Below are 17,713 nucleotides of genomic sequence, written 5' to 3' on the forward strand. Positions count from 1 at the left end.
GTGGGAGCGGTCACAACGAAAGTTCCCACATACAAAGCAAGAGCTCTAGTCCTCTGAGCTCTCCCTAGAGCCAGCCCTATTACCTTTCCTTGTTTGTCTGTTACTTTGCTCTTTTGGCCTCAGTGTTCATCCAATGGTGCTCAAGGGCTACTCCTGGCTCAATGCCTGGGGGGGTCGGGGGTGACCCCTGGTGGTGCCAAGAGGACCACATGGTGCCAGGATCAAACCTGGACCTCCCACATACAAAGCATATGCTCCAGGCCTTTGAACTATCTCCCTGACTTTCTTTTTTCAAATTTTAGTCTTTAATAAAACCACAGTGCTAAAGAAAAAAGTAGCTATTAAAAAAAGGTGACAATGTACAATGGATTATAATCATTTTGAAAGTAGAAGTTCAAAGATTACCAAAATAGACATTTATAAAAATCTCTGTAGTATCTCCAATTTATGAGACTAATGACTAAGTTTGATCCAAGTTAAATGATGATCGAAAAATACATCCTACTGTAAAACCTCAAGAGAGAGGCTAAATTTGGCATCTCAACTTTCCAGTTAGTGAAAGCTCTCATTTAAATTACATAAAATGTCAGTCAATTGCCTATTAAATAGCTATCTCCAAAAAGAACACTGCTGCGGAAGTTGAAATATGAGCCACAAACAAATGACTTAAGGTCATTAAATAAATTCCAAAACACAACCCTTGATCTAAAATCCAGTTTCACAGTCTGACTCTTGATAATGGCAAGGTCCAGCTCTGTAAATTTATAAATATGTTCTCTTCATATTTATTTACCACAAATTCAATGAAAGCGATCTGCTATGCTTTTACAGAGATTTAATAGGCATTTGCTATGCTACTCAAAGAGTTCTAACAGATGAAAAAATGGTTGGAACACATGCTGTGCATGCAAGCGCCCCAGCTCCTCAAGGTCTCCCAAGCGCCACTGGGAGCATGAACTCCTAGCATCACCAGGTGTGGCCCAGAAACCACACACATACACAGAGTTCTCCTGAAAAAAAAAAAAAAAAAAAAAAAAAAGCAGACCTGCCTGAGAAATATCCCTATCCTTAAATTAACCGAAAGATGATTTGACACTATGACAACTCTCTAAAGGATAAAGTTCTCTTAGGTTTGCACCCCTCCTTACATGAGGGAATAAAGCATCTGAGCTGTAAAGAAATGGGCAAGGAAGTCAATATACTGGAAAGGTGAATAGTAATAACTTTCTCATCATAAGGAAGCAAAATAAATAAATTTCACTATTTTTCTGAGTTTCGGGTCACATCTTGCTATACTCAGGGTTTACTCCTGGTTCTGTGCTAGGAACTACCCTTGGTAGTTCTCAGAAAACCATAGGTGGTTCTCAGGACCAAACCCAGGTCTGCTGGGTGCAAGGCAAGCACCTTATCCACCGTACCATCTTTCTGGTCCCTAAATTTCACTTGCAAATAAATATCAAGTCTTAAGAAGAAAAAGCAAAAACTAAAAACTTAGAATAGGAAATTATAGAGATCATCAAGGCTACTACTTTTGTTTTCTTTTACTTTTTTGGGGGAAGGGCTCACACCTGGTGGTGTTTAGGACTTACTCCTGGCTCTGTACTCAGGATCATTCCAAGAGGGGGACCATATGTGGTGAAAGGGTCGGCCATGTGCATGGTAAGTGCCCTACCCGCTGTACTACCAATGCCAAGGCTAGACCTTTTAGTCTAAAGATGCTCCATCAATACCAATTTCTTTCTTCTTCTCTCTTTCCTGACATGCTGGGGTTCAATCCCAGGTCTCACACATGCATGCAAAGTGTGTGCCTTTACCATGGAGCCACATCCTTGGCCCCAACACCACTCAATTTCTTTTCTTTTTATTTCTTTTGGCTTTTTTTGGTGGGCGTGAGGGAGCCGGGGTGTCATACCCCGTGATATTCAGGGGTTACTCCTGGCTCTGCACTCAGCAATTACTCCTGGCAGTGCTTGGGGGACCATATGGGATGCCAGGGATCAAGCCTGGGTTGGCTGAATGCTAGGCAAACACCCTACCCATTGTACTATCAATTCAACCCCACTACCCAATTTCTAAGGGGGACACTACCTTAGTAGAAGCATTTTCATGAGAAATTGTTATTCGACACCCAGACACAAATCAATGATGTGCTCCATCTATTTCCATGGAACGTGGCACTTATTAAGAACTTCAGCACTATGCTGAAGTCCTATCCCAAGAATGCAGGGTATCTTACCCGGTATGGAGAAACAGGGCTTCTACAGCTATAATTAGTAAATTAAAATAAAATTGCATTGGGGTAGGACTGGTGGACAATCCTATGACAGAAGGACAGAAGATGCAGAGACACATCTGTGATCATGAAGGCAGAAACTGCCAGAATGACAAACCATAGAATATCAAGGGTTGCAGCAAACCAGGAGAAATCAGAAAAAAGGTAAGGAAGGATTTTCCACTATATGTTTTAGAAGGGCACGGTCTTCTCAACATCTTGCTTTTGTATTTATGGTCTCTAGACTATGAAATCATACACTTTGTTGTTTGAAATTCCTCAGCACTTTTTAACAATAGCCCTCGATGCTCATTTAACCAATCACAAACATAATCATAGTTCTGTCACACTTGTTTAAGTTTACTCGACTTGTGAAGTATTTCACCAACTATTATTCTGTTTGAGTCTCAGGACCCAGAGGGGTATATTTTGCCCCATTTTATATACCGAGAAATTGAAAAACAAGGAAGAAAAGCAATTCCCTTTTTACTTCAAAGAATTTTTTGTTTGGAAACTGATGTTACATTCTTTCTTGGCTTGAAAGAAAGCCCAATTTGTGGCCCAAAGAATACAAGATTATAGGGTATGCATTACTTTGTATTAACCTTCCACTTAGGCTTATGCTCTCTCTCTAACAGAATTTATTTTCGTTAGCAATTTTATTGACCTAAAATTTGCATTCCATAAAAAAAAGTATTTTTACCCTTTAAAAAAACTACAATTCAATGGTTTTAGGGTTGTGTAACCATGACCACAATCTAACCAGAACATTTTCATAACTGGGACCACTCAAAAAAACAAAAAATACAAAAACCCATAAAATATCCTGCATGTCCATGAACAACCACTCTCCACCCTGTCTTTTGTCCAGCTTTTGGCAATCAAACTAATCTTATTTTCATTTCTTTGGAGGTGTCTATGATAAACATTCATATAAGAGGAACAACACGTGAAAAACTACAACATGCAATGTTTGGTTATGACTTCATCTATTTAGATTTATGTTTCTGAGATTCAGCCAGGCTGAAGCAGGTACTTGTGGGTATTTTCATTAGTGAGCAATAGTCTATGGGATGCATATCTTACCTTTCTTGACCTATTCCACAACTGACGGATCAATTTCTCAGCTGATGAGCATTTGAGATACTTTTTACACTCTGGGCTATTATCAGTAAAGGTGTTAGGAGCATTTCTGCACAAGCTTTGTTAGGATATGTTTTCATATTGTATGGTTATACAAGAAGAAGTAGAATTGCTGAGCCCAAGGGGTAGATAACTCAAAAGGTGGCAGTGCATGGTGCATGCTGCCATGCCAGAAAGCTGGGTTTGGTCCCTGGCACTACGTAGTTTCTGGGCACCGCTGGGTGTGGCCCCAAAACAACAACAACAAAAAAAGTGGGATAGCTAAGTTATGTGGTAAATCTCTGCATACTGAGATTTTTGGATCCTGAAAGGGCTACTGGCCCATTTTCCAAAGAGGATGCACTATTTTACATGCTTATCAAGCACGCAAAAGCGTTCAAACTTTTCCACATCCCCACCATTTGTTATTGTCTCTATTTCCTTTTGTTGTTGTTCAGTTTGTTTTTTTGGCCATATCCAGTAGTGCTCTGAAGCTACTCCTGGATCTGGCTCTGAGCTTAAAGGTCACTCTTGGCCAGAGATCAAACCTGAGTCTTCCTCCATGCAAAGCACGAGCTCAGCCTTTGAGTTATCTCTCCAACTCACCCAGCTGTGCTCAGGGATTACTCCTGGCTCTGCCCTCAGGGTTCACTCCTGGCAGGGCTCAGGGACTATATGGGGTGTCAACGATTGAACACAGGTCGGCCACATGGAAGGCAAACATCCTACCCAATGTACTACCTCTCCAGCCCCTCTTTCTTTGGAGGGGTGGGGGGAGCAAAAGGTGGGCCAGACCCAGCAGTGCTCAGGGATTTCTCCTGTCTCTTTGCTCATGGGTCACTCCTGGCAGGATCAGGGGAACCATATGGGATACCAGGGATAGAATCAGAATCAGTCACAAGCAAGAAAAGAGCCCTACCTGCTGTACTATACCTCTGGTCCTCATTTTTACTTTAAAATGATTCTGGTATGAGCAGTGAGGTTTTGTTTCACAATTCCCCAAAGTCAAGTGATGCTGAACATCTTCTTGTTGTCATTTGTATATCTTCTTTTTTATTTGTCTGCTTGCTTTCTATTTTGGTGTCACACCCAGCAGTGCTCAGGGATTACTCCTGGCTCTGTGCTCAGGGATCATTCCTGGCGGTGCTTGGGGGAAGTCTATGGGGTTCCAGAGATTGAAACCAGGTTGGTCACTTGCAAACACCCTTCCTGCTATACTATCGCCCATTTGTATATCTTTTTTTTTTTTTCCTGGTGGTGAGGGTCTATCATACCCTACAGTGCAGGTTACTGCCTGCTCTGTGCTGGGGGTCACTCCTCGTGGTGCTCAGGGACTATGTGGAATGGGTGAAAGAATCAGGTCTCCTGCATGCCAATCTTGCTCGGGGAACCACATGCAGTGCTGGGGATTGAGTCACAGCTGTGAGCAAGCAGCTGCATACAGGGTCAAGTGCCTTACCACCTGGACTGTCTCTCCAGCCCCTCTTGTTTTGTTTGTTTGTTTGGTTGGTTGGTATGGGAGCCACAGGTGGCTGTGCTCAGGTTTTGAGCTCAGGGTCACTTCTCGAGGTTTTAAGAGGTCACAGGTGCAGCTGGGGATAAAACCTGGGTCAGCTATGTGCATGGCAAATGCCTTACCCCCGTCCTACCTCTCTGGCCAGCTACATTTTTAATTAACTATAAAAATGTCTTCACATGCTCTCTATACTCTATACAAGGCTGCAGTGGTTTGGGGACTGTTGTGCTTGAGGTCCTCACAGCAGAGCCAATGAGAATACAGTCATATATGCGGGCAGCAACTGTGACCAAGTCCACGGCCTCCTGCCTGCAAGCCAAGTGCTTCACGCCACTGAGACCACTCCTAGGAAGCTAATCATCACTAGTCTTTGTAAGTGAGGATGACTGTTTACCCGATTGCCATCTTTTTTAACAGATGGGGACAGCAAGGCCCAGAGAAGTTTATTACTCAAATCACGAAACAGTAAATAAGCAGTGAGAACCTAGGAAAGTGAGTCCCAAACCTATTCTTAACCACAATAAAAGCAAATGACTTACAAAGAAAACATTTAGCTGGAGTGGTACTACAGGAGGTTAGGACTTGCCATAATGGCTATGACCTGATTCGACCCCAAGCATTCTATATGGTTCCTGAGTCCCACCAGGAATGATCCTTGAGTACTGCTGGGTGTGGCTAAAAAAAAAAAAAGCACTCAGCTGACTATATTTGACATACATAGATTGATAGATATATTTGAGAGCTGCCACATAAAATAGATAATTGGTCTAATCTTACCGTAGCCATTGGTGTCTTACACAAAGAGACAGTAAGTTTGTCAAAGTGGCAAAAAAATCTAAAGGATGAAGAATTATTAATGCACTAGAAGTGGGTATAAAAAATATTAACTATCTGGAGGTGGGCAATAGTACAGGGGGTAGGGCGTTTTGCCTTGCATGTGGCCCACCTGGATTTGATCCATGTGATCCACCAATCAGCGCCAGGAGCAATTTCTGAATGCAGAGCTATGAGTAACCTCTGAGCATCACCAGATGTGTCCCCCAACAAAAACAAAAACAACAACAAAAATTAACTATCCATGATTAACTGAAGCAATAATCTCATTTTAAAAGCAGATTTTAGTAGATACTGAAATGCCAAACAACTAAGGGCAAAACCAAAACCAAAACAAAAACAAAAAACCAGACAGCAATACAAATGAGGTAAAGACGTGGTGGGGGCAGGAGGGAGAAACGCAGTCACAAGGGCAGTGAAAGAAACCCTGGAAATCTATGACCACAATGTCATGAACCAACCATGCAGTGTTATACAGGAAATGTGGGGAAGACACATAACACAAGATGGTGAATGACAAATTCTTCCTTGATATGCATCAGTGAAATCCCGAGTAGAATGTGGAAATCCAAATCGCTTACCACAACAAATATGAGGGAGAAACTGGGAAGGGTTTGAACAAGAGAAACAACTCAACCAAAACAAGAGAAAACAGTATTTGTTAGGGAGAAAGACCCAGCGGTTTAAGGGAAAGAGAGAGAAATCAGAGCCTTAACGAGGAAGGTTATTTGCAGGCTCTTTGCGAAAGGTGCCTTTTTAGGTCACTAACAGAGCTGTAGGACCTTTTTTCCTTCTTCCTTTCTGGTTTATGATGTGGGTCTCCTGCATACAAAGCATGTACTCCGGCCCCCTGCAGGCTTCGCTTTCTGAAAGGCTCTTACGCAAGCAGCCTCCTGGCTTTCTAGCACATGACTCTGCTTTATTGCTTTTCATTCGAATCTTTTCATTTGCCCCTATTTAATCCCCACTGCCCAGTAAGAGGCTGGCTCTTCAGAAGCAGGGACCCTAAGCGAGACTTTAAGTTCACCACGTAACCACATTACCTGGGACAAAGTGGGCATTTTTGTTTATTCTGGGCTTCGATTGGCAGTGCTTACAGTCACGAAGCAGTGTTGGGGGAACCTTGTGGTGGCAAGGAATAAGCCCAGGGCTCCCGCATGCAAGGCATAAGTTCCAGCCCTTTGTGCTATTTCCCCCTGCCCCTCCAAATGTTTTACCTTATAAATATTTGTAGAATCTGTAGCTGTGAAGCACTATGGATAATGAGCTTTCTCCGAGCAAGATAGATACAATAAAAGGCAGGAAGTAAAACCCTCTACTGAGGATGCTGTGGTTCTTCCAATTACCTGTCCTAGGAGTTTAACTTTGTTTTGTTTTTCGGTGGTGGTGCTGAGGGCTTGCTCCTGGCTCTGCACTCACAAATCCCTCCTGGCAGGTCCCGGAGACCCCTCTGTGGTGCACAGTATCACTGTACTGTCTCTCCAGCCCTGTCTTAGGCGTCTTACAACTCAGCATCCTTATGATTAATAATTTCTAATGGTTACTCCTACCTCCATGATTCAATACTCTATAGAAATAAAGTCCTATGAGAAATAACTACTAATTAAATTCTTACCATATACTGGACAGTATTTTTTTGAGGAGTGTGTGGCGGGGGGTTGTAATTGGGCTTTTGGGCCTCACCTGGAGATGCTAAGAGGTTACTCTGTGTTTGAAGATTTGCATCCTGGCAGTGCTTGGGGACCATATGAGATGCCAGGGATCAAACCTGGGTTGGCCATGTGAAGGGCAAACATCTTATCCACCTTACTATCTCTCTAGCCCCTGGACAGTGTTCTAAGGCTTTTTTCATATCATATCATTTAGTTCTCAGAATTTTACGAAATACCGCTCTTCATGAAATAAAGACCCTTTACCCTAGATAGAGTAAATAAGTTTTCCAAGGTTGCTGGAGATGGGAGTTAAGTCAAGTACATAATTTTTCATTCATATAGCACTGTAGCACTGTCCTCCCATTGTTCATTGATTTGCTCGAGCAGAAACTAGTAATGCCTCCATTATGAGACTTGTTGTTACTGTTTTTGGCATATAGAATACACCACGGGTAGCTTGCTAGGCTCTGCCATGCGGATGGGACATTCTCGGTAGCTTGCCAGACTCTCTGAGAGGAATAGAGGAATCAAACCTGGGTCGGCTGCATGCAAGACAATCACCCTACTTGCAAGGCTGAAATAAATTTAAACGAAGCAAAATTAAACTAAACAGGAAGTACAGATTGTTAACTTGGCACTGGAATTATATGGCATGGATTTCTCTATAGCAAGATATGCTTCCTGGACATGTCCATTCAAATTCTATTTTTCTATAATATTTCAACACATCTTAGGGATATTTCTACTTTACTGATTTCTTCCCCGATAATTATGTCTTTAGTCAAATGTAACTTTACATGAAACACTTGAAGAAAGAATAACATCTTAGTTACTACATTGTATTAGGAATTATATTTTAATTTGGAAAAAATTTTTACACACCTTGAGAAAACTAGAAGTTTTGTGCCTAGCATACTGAGAAGTGTTATTTTCAAGGGTAAAGATAAACAAACATAAAAGTAGAAATAAGAAAGTCCCAACATACCTGTTTCTCTCCCAGCACGTCAGGCTCCCCTTTGCTGGACCCAGAGCTGGCATCGTCTTCATCAGAACTGCTGAGGACTTCCTCCTCATCGGAAGGAAGGTCACCAAGACCAAGGTCCATATCATTTTGCCTCTCCTGGGATGCACCAGAACCGCTTTAAGAGAAAGAATCACATTGGTCACTTTCAGAGTAACACAGGATTTACTAACAACAGCAACAACCAATAAAATCAACCACCTTCTGCATTTCATGCAAGTAAGGTACATCCAAAGGATTTAGCAGGGAGAAGATATAGACCAATCAACCAGATTACCCCTTCCCTTTCCCCAAAAGAACATTTTTTTCCACTTGTTTTTGGTTTGGACTCCACAACCAGCAGTGCTCAGGGGCTACTCCAGGCTAGGTGTTAGAGGATTATTCCTGGCAGTGCAGGAAGTGGGTACATGAAGTGCATTGATGAAAATCCGGGTCTCTCACATGCCAACCATGCATTCAGCCTACTGAGCTATCACTCTGACCCCTACACACACACACACACACACACACACACACACACACACACACACACACACACACACACACGCACGCACTCACGCACTCACATATCTTAGCTTTTAGCAGCCAGCAACTGTTGCAGCTGAAGGTGTTGCAAACCCTGGCCAGCACCACAGCGCCATGTAAGGAACAACCAAGCAGATGTGTGTCATCATACCAACAACAACCGAGAAAATCATTTTGAAAGTGTATTAATTTAAAACGGAATAAGTAATATGAATCACCTTGAAAAAAGATCCATTTCCCCACTGCCTCTCCTCCTAGGCTTCCGTCCTAGAGCACATTTAGGCTGCCTTGTATAAATCAAGGCATCTCTCAGCAGCTGAGAAGATGCACTGCATCCTAGCAACCAGGGTTGGCTTGTCTGTGTGTGGAGTGCACGCTTAGCTGTGTTCAGAGCTTATTTCCCGGCTCTGAGCTCTGCGATCACTCCTGGCACTGCAGAAGGCATAAATCATATGAAAGGCAAGTGCCTGCACTATCTCTTTAGCCCCTGATTTGTTTGCTTTAAAAGAAAGAAGTAAAAAAGAAGTAAAAAGGAGAAGGAAGATTAGAAGTAAAGTATCACTGTATCACTGTCATCCCGTTGTTTGTCAATTTACTCGAGCGGGCACTAGTAACGTCTCTATTACACTCAGTCCAGAGATTTTAGCAGCCTCTCCTTACTCGTCTTTCCCAACGATTGGAGGCTCTTTCAGGGTCAGGGGAATGAGACCACAATAGGTCTCATACTGCTCTTGGCATATCGAAGACGCCACAGGTAGCTTGCCAGGCTCTGCTGTGCAGGCAGGATACCCTCGGTAGCTTGCCGGGTTCTCCCAAGTGGGTAACAGAGTCTCGGAAGCTTCTCAGGTTCTCGAAGAGGGAGAACTAGGCTATTAGGCTACCTATTCCAGGAGCTTGGTTTTATAGTCTCTGGATGTTGAGTGTTGATAGGATTACATGGTGCCGGGGTCAGTCTCTGGGTGTGACTGCCTAGCTACTGGAAAATGGGGGATCTGGGTGGAAGGGCCCCAGTCTGGATCCGAGCAGCCTTGGAGATCTCAGCCCCGGGTCCTGCACACCTGGGTTCCTCCGCAGGCTCTCCCATGTGTGAGGCTCGTCACATATACAGGAGTATGCATAAGAAGCAAGGTAGCAGTCACAAACCAGCAACACATGTACCAGAGGGACAGTACAGGGGTCAGGTGCTTGTCTTGCATGCAGTTGACACCAGTTTGATACCCAGCACCATGTACAGCCATACAATTCCTGCCCCTGCTCCCCATACCCCCCCAAAAAAATATACCCCAAACACAAGCTACTGTAAACTTCTATACCCAACCCCTGGTTATCACTGATTGCATGTGTGTTTGTCTGGGGTGGGGTTTGGGCCATACCTAGCAGTGCTCAGGGATTACTCCCAGGGCCCTGGGCTTGTGAGGCTATAATGGTGCCAGGGATTACCCCGAGGCCTCCTGTATGGCAAAGCATATGCAGAGCCAACTGAGCTACCTCCTTGAGCCCACTGATCGCCTTTTATGCCACCTCATTAGAAGACATGAAATGGGAAGAAGAGCTTACACCGTCCCAGGCTCTGTTCCAATGGAGCAGAACCAGAAAATCTTGGTGCCAGTGAGATAGTACTGTGGGTAGAATACTTGGCTTGAAACATGATCCCTGGCATTCCACATGGTCCCCTGAGCCCTGCCAGGAGTGATCCCTGAGCAGAGTCAGGATGAAACCCTGACCATTGCTGGGTGCGACTCAAAAACAAATAAAAAAAACCCCTAGGGGTGCAGGTCACCCCTTCCCCAGGGAAATATGCAGAAAATCACTCTACCCAGTTACTTACCAATTTCTCCTAACCAGCCTGACATCATCATTTCCTACTTTGTACTAAGACAGATCTCTTTAATCTAAAAGCCATTGTTGCAATCCAATCGTGTGGGGAATTCCATAGGAAAGTTCCCCAGGAAGGCCAGGGAAATAATTCTTTCTAGCTTTGGTTGTAAGACTCAGGAACAAACTGTCCAGAGCAATTGCTTTCCTGTCCGCAGTCTAGAAGAATGTGCACAGAATGAAGAGTCAGTAAGATACCCACAGAAAAATCGTCAGGGGAAATGCGCAGACAGAATAAGGACACAGTTACATTTCACTCTGGCAGGCCCCTTTCACAGGTCAGAGGTAGGTCACTCCACTGCCAGGCCTCCTACAAGTTATGAGAATTTCTATTTGGAATCTGGAAAGCTAAAGATAAAACTTTCTGCCAGTTCCTGATTACACGCCATAGGATCCAGACTTGCTCCAGAAGCCATTCCTGGAGCTCAACTGTTAAACAAACCAGTCAGATCGAGGCAAAACGCCAAAAAGAACACCTCCCACTGCCAAGGTCGGTTTCCTATCACTCAGAGGCCAAGGGCCTGGGGGCTCATATCACAGTCTCAGTTAGGTGGGTGAGGGCCTTATCACAGCATCCTGTGACACAGAGGAAATCTATCTCTTGGGGCTGGGTGGAGAGGAGATGCTTTCTAAGTCAAATCATTGGCAAAGTTCGCTGTCACTCTGGTAGAAACAGGAGCCCAACATGCCAGGTAATTAACTGATTTAGATTAGCTAGAGTCAGCCCAGTTAAGAGGAGGTACAGAGTGCAGAACCCAAACATGAAAAGAAGAAAGGAATACACCTTCCTTGCTTTTATCTTTGATCCTTATCTTTGCATTTTCTAAAATCCTCCTTCTCAAAAGTGTTCAATTTATCACCAGCCTCAGCATCACCTGGGAACTTCTTAGAAATATGAAACTTCAGTACTGCCCAAATTACTGAATTAGAATCTAGTTGTATCAAAATCCCAGTAAAATCCCAGTAACTTGGCTTCCCAGATCAATCCACCATCTGTGTGGCCTTTTGAACCCTGTGTATAATTTTTTTCTTTTAAATGGGGGCTAGGGAGCTAGACCTGCTGATGCTCAGGTCTGTGCTCAAGGATCACTCCTGGCAGTGCCGAGGTACCAGGGCTCAAACCCAGGTTGGCCACATGGAAGGCATGTGCCCTAACCACTGCATTATTGCTCCAGCCCCCATGCTATAAAAATTTTGTATAATCAGTTATAGAACTATGATGCCTGTAAAGAAATTAGATTCATTTCGTCTAGAAAAAAAATTGCTTAGAAGGAAAGAAGGCAGAGTGCAGTGAGTAGGCATCATTAGATAAAAAGTTTCTGTATTTGCCATGGAACTAGTAGCAAATGGGCGACAACAGAACTATGCTAAAACATTCATTTCTAGTTCAGAATGAAAACTTGAATATGTTTATAATCATAAACCTCTGTTCTCTTCTCTCCCAGGTGACTATAATCGTGAAGTGGACCTTGCTTTAACATCTGATACGAGGATAGTCACCACCCCACTGTCCTGCCTGGACACTCCACAGGAACACACAACACCTATTTCCTCGACCAGATCCTGTTGAAGAAATATACCATCAAGTGTTGAAAACTAGACTACAAGAAAAAAGTTAATTCTCACGGTAATGTTCTTTACTCCCATGCACTTTTGATATCCTGTGGACATAAAAGACATTGGATTCTCCAAAAGACAGATAAGACTGAGGTTCTCAGGAACCGAAGGAAATTATATTCTCTGTCTCATTTGCCACCTCAGAAAATGCAATCTGTTATGTTTACAAATACTTTGTAAACTAAAAATATAAAAGCTTATCAAAAAAGAAAAAACCTCATGTTTTGATCCAACATTTGACTTTTTGGTGGGTGAGGGGCTAGTGTTTGGGATCTGGCAGTGCTCAGGGATCACCCATATGGGGTTCCAAGAAATGAACCCAGTCAGCCATGTGCAAGGCAAGCACCCTGCTTGCTGTACTATCTCTCCGGTCCCAGAACCAACATTTGAAAAGCTTTTAAGGGCAGGAGAGATAGTACTGCCTAATAAGCAGCTAACCCTGGTTCAAACCCCGGCAAGACAGATAGTTCCCTGAACATTCCCAGGTGTGATCTCTGACCCAAGCATCAGGAGGAAGCCCTGAGCACCACCATGTTTTGTCCACACTAAAGAACAAGAGGGGAAAAAGACAATAAAAGACAGGAAAACAAAAGCATTTCAAGAATACAGCAATGGGCCAGAGAGATAGTAAGGGGTTAAGGCACTTGTTTGCATGTGGTTTATCCCTAGAACACTGCCAGGAACAACCTCAAAGTATAGAGATAAAAGTAACCCCTGAGCATGACTGGGGGTGGTCCCAAAGCAAGAACAACAACAAGATACTAAACAGTTGGTCACTACAGATATAAATGTTTATCAAAGTCAACACTGAAGGACAAGGAAAATTACTGTGTACTCAAGTGGCACAGATCAAAATACACTGCCATAAAATGTTAAAAGATTTTAGTTCTGAAGATTGCTTTCCTATAGAAGTCCTTCTCTTCCTCCTCCTCCTCCTCCTCCTCTTCCTCCTCTCCTTTATTTTGGGCCACACTCAGTGGTGCTCAAGGCTTATTCCTGGTTCTGTGCTCAGGAATCACTCCAAATGGTGTCCAAGCACTCGTGTGTGGTGCTGCAGTAGGTTGCATGTAATGCAAAGGCCATAACCTCTGTGCTGGGACCCAGAAAACCTTCTTGACTATCCCTCCCTAGCCTAAATTAGTTTACTTTTCAGAATTCTACACCATCTCATTTGATTGCGCTTGGTATATGCTTCTTTCATTAAAATGAAAACTCCAAACAAGTAAATTGTGTTTTTCAAGTGACTTCTTCACATGATACTTGATGAATATAAGAGGCTCTCAATAAGTTTTTACAAAAAGAGAAAACTCTTATTTGGAAGCAACAGGTGCTAAGTTCAGAGACTCAGGCCAGAATCAGATAGTACAGCAGGCAAAGCCTTGCTCTGCATGCGGTCGACCAGAGATCTATTCCCAATAACGCTTTGAGTCCACCAGGAGTAAATCCTGGGTGCAGAGCCAGGTGTAACCCCTGAGCATTGCTGGATGTGGCCCCAAAACAAACAAACAAAATTTTAAAAAATCATTTCAGAAGTTCAGATAACACAGATTTATGGCAGTGATCACAACTGCATCTTGAAGAGAACACTGAAAAACAGCTTATGACTGGTATAGCACTTGCCTTGCATGCAACTGACCCAGGTTTGATCCTCAGCCCCCCATATGGTCCCCTGAACTCCATCAGGGTTGATTCATGAGTACAGAGCTAAGAGTAAGGCCTGAACACTTCTATATAGCCCAACCGCCTCCCCCAGCCAAAAAAGGTTTATGGTTGAAAGGAAAAGGATCATCATAGGCATCAAAGTCAATGGTGTAAAAATGGGGAGGTTTGATTCGGAGAACATCTCCCAGAAATAATACACGGAAAACAAGCTTGGAGAAGACCATGGGTGCCGTGCTGTAAAAGGACACATAACATCGCTAAAGATCTCTGCTCCTTCTGACCCTCAGCAGGGAGACCTCATTTTTCCTGAGTACCTAAGACAGACGTAACAGACCTCCAAGCCACATAGTGCAACCATTCGTCTTTCTAGTTAGCTCCAGAGAAGAGTTTAGTAACCAAACCTCGTATAGCACAGAATCGGTCCCCATCCATGCTGTCCGGGAAAAGGCCCGTCTCTGTTTGTTAGCACATGTGGGGTCCCTTTTGGACCTCAAGGAGGTGGTCAAAGTTAAAGGAGCTCCACAGAGAGCTGGATGAAAACTCCTGGAATAAACAACAGAGACCACTGGGGGCTTAGGAGAGATGGAATTGAACAGGAGAAGGTGGGGCTTTGGCAGAGTTCATCTGCAATGCTATGCCAATGAACTCACTTTGGAGGTAAGAGTTTGAAGTAGTGACAGAAGTGGAATGACATCTAGGACATCTAGGTGGCAATTTCAACAAGGCAGGTGACCTAAACTGGGGTCAGTACCTGGGGAATAAAGAAGGGCAGGGTGTAAAAGGGAGAAAAAAAATCATCAGGGTTTAGGTTAAGGACTAGCGGCAAAACCAGAAGAAGACTTCATGGTTTCATGTCCAGTCACCAGCAAAATGAAGATGACATGCATGGAAATAACAGAAATAACAAGGGGCCTTATTTTAAAGAAAAGGTTCTGGAGCAAATTCAGGAAAGAAGGCACCTCATAATCACATTGACATGTTCTCCTCAACATGATAAAATCAGGAGAACTAGTGAACAACTTATTTTCTGGCATAATTGTCAACAGCTTTCAGATCAGTCTAGATAATATTCAATTCATGCTAAATAAAATATGGATCCTTACTAACGCACATCATTACGTCTGGGACTCTTCTCTTCTTTCAATTTTCTTGCCAAAGGACAGGTGTTGGAACATCATCTACCTGAAACCCAATTGTGAACTACTTTGAAACTGTGTATCTCACGGTGATTCGATAAAATAAATAAATAAATAAAAATTTTTAAAGAAAAAATTTTTCTTGCCAATGACAGGAAGATGACATTCTAACACTGGCTGTTGTGCGAGTTAAAAGAATAGGCCAAAGGCCAGGAAGATGGCAAGCAGGAGCCCTGGAGCCAGCCCCGGGCAGAGCCGGAGAAGGTGACTGCCAACCTCCCAGTCTGGAAAAGCCCTGAGCACTGCTGGGCGTGGCCTGAACTCCCTCCCCCCCAAAACAACTAACAGGACACAGTGTTTCCTCCACTGTTTCCTGCCTAGCTATTTCATAATTTGATATCCAAAGGAAAAGAAGCAACAACAACAGCCAGCACAGTCAGGAGTAGACTCTGTCCCCGGGTCATTCTTCCTAAGTCAGATTTGTTTCTGAACCAAGTCTTGCATCTAGAAAACGTTTCTTTGCTTCCAGCATACTAGAAAATAGAGACAAGAGTCAATAACTGAAAGTTCCTATCAATCAGGCAGCTGGCTCTAGATTCCTTTCCAACAAGATACACATTTGGAGGAATCAATGACACAATGCTTGTAAAATAACTTTCCCTTTTTTAACGTTATTTTACATCCTACACTAGAAGAATTTCAAGTTTCTCATTCAGATGCCTTACTCAGGATGATATCTCCTTCAGAGGGATCGTCTTTTAAAATACTTATTTAATCCATTTCCTCTAAGTTTGTGGGAATATAAAACCTGCACAATGTGGAGCAAGGCATGAGAGTTGCCAGGGTTCCCTACCGAAACATCCAAGAGAAACTCTGTTAAATTAAAATTCCAGCAAGGAAAGGGAGAAGAAGAACCCAGAGAGAAAGAAAAGGAAGCAGGAGATCTAAGAGTGAAGAATGTTTTCGAAACACCAAATGGTCTTGAAGAGCTGACAGATTCACTTATCTTCTATCCTGACTGTGATTTTACTCTTACACAAAGAATGTGCTGCTTTATTTCCAACTTAAAGGCAAAAAGCTCAATCAAATATCCTCCTCTTAAAAGTCTCTTTCTCATTTCCACGTCACAACAGCTAAATAGGAACTTCTGTGATCTCTCTTCTCATCTTCTTTCTACTGGACCAAACAGAACAGAAGCTGCTCATCCTCGGGATGTTATTGCAATTCTTTTGCAACTGCTGTCTCACTAGAACCCAGTGATTAAGTGTTTCCTTTGGCTGCTTTCAAAAGTTATCACAAAATGAGTGGAAAAAACTACCAGTGAGAACTTGAACATTACACGGAAAAATGAACAAAATTTTTAATCGTGTATTATAATATGCAATTTATATAAAGTTGGTTTAGAACTTTCCTTTGAAAACTATTTCTGTTCAGTTTCATCAAGAAATCTTTTGGGGGCTAGAGAGCACTTTCTTTGCATGAGGTTAACCCAGATCTGATACCTGGTACCACATACAGACCTCTGAGCACCTCCAGGAGAGACCCATGAGCACAGAGCCAGGTAAGAGCCCCGTGCACAGCTGGGTATGGCCCAGCCCCCATCCCATTACCCAATAATAGCAAACAAATTTTTAACACTTTTATTCCATCACTTTAGTTCTCATATGGAATCGCAAATTGCAGCAGTATTATTAGGTTGAAACCTATGTATCAGGGCGGGGAATGTAGAGCCTTCAATGTGAGAGGCCCTGAATTCAACCCCCAGCACTGGGGGGAGAAAGAGAGAAGGGCTGGAGAGGTAGTGCCGGGGGTAAGGAGCTTGCCTTTCATGCGGCCGGCCAGGGCTCCATCCCTGGCACCCGGTATGGTCACTGTGCCCCAGGGTGCACAGCCAGAAGTAAGCCCTGAGCACTGCCAGGTGTGGCCGCACACAAAGAGAGAGAGACAGAGACAGAGACAGAGACAGAGACAGAGATTCAAGGACTGGTCCTAGCTCTGTGCTTAGTGATCATGCCTTGCAGCCCTCTGGACCGTAAGCAATGCTGGGGACAGAAGGGGAGTTAGCCACATGCAAGCAAGTGTCTTATTTCCCATACTCTCTCTTTGGCCCCATGATAGTTTGTACAGAGGTGAAAAACCAATGAAAGCTAGGAGATAATAGAATCTGAGGCAAATTTATTTTCCCTGAGCCAAAAGTCAGGTTTAGTGTGATCCCCTCTGTCCTGACAAGTAAACCACATCATTTGATAGGTTCTTTCCCATTACTTAGTGCTTTAAAGGAACACTGAAGCTTCAGTAATACAAAAGGCCAGGAGGAACAGAAAATGAGATGAGAAAGTTGTGTAGATAACCACCAGGCTAGATAAGCAACAACAATAGCACAGAAGGCTCAACCAGCATTTAACAGCTAGTAAATCCTTGGACAGTGACTTTCATAACACTATTATGAGATCTCTGTTGTAACAAGCAATGTAAGTAAAT

The 17,713-nt window shown here is 43.3% G+C and overlaps 1 protein-coding gene across 2 annotated transcripts in view; it reads right to left on the minus strand.

Annotated features, from left to right (window-relative positions):
• The window catches only part of FGD6 (FYVE, RhoGEF and PH domain containing 6), a 147,527-nt gene that overhangs the window by 87,438 nt on the left and 42,376 nt on the right, over positions 1-17,713 (minus strand). For both annotated transcript variants that reach the window (XM_055118393.1, XM_004602748.2), the window contains one exon: positions 8,382-8,535. In XM_055118393.1, the coding sequence (XP_054974368.1) occupies positions 8,382-8,535 (154 nt within the window). The remainder of the gene's footprint in view (positions 1-8,381; positions 8,536-17,713) is intronic.

The sequence above is a fragment of the Sorex araneus genome, chromosome 10 (genome assembly GCF_027595985.1).
Source record: "Sorex araneus isolate mSorAra2 chromosome 10, mSorAra2.pri, whole genome shotgun sequence".
Classification (NCBI taxonomy): domain Eukaryota; kingdom Metazoa; phylum Chordata; class Mammalia; order Eulipotyphla; family Soricidae; genus Sorex; species Sorex araneus.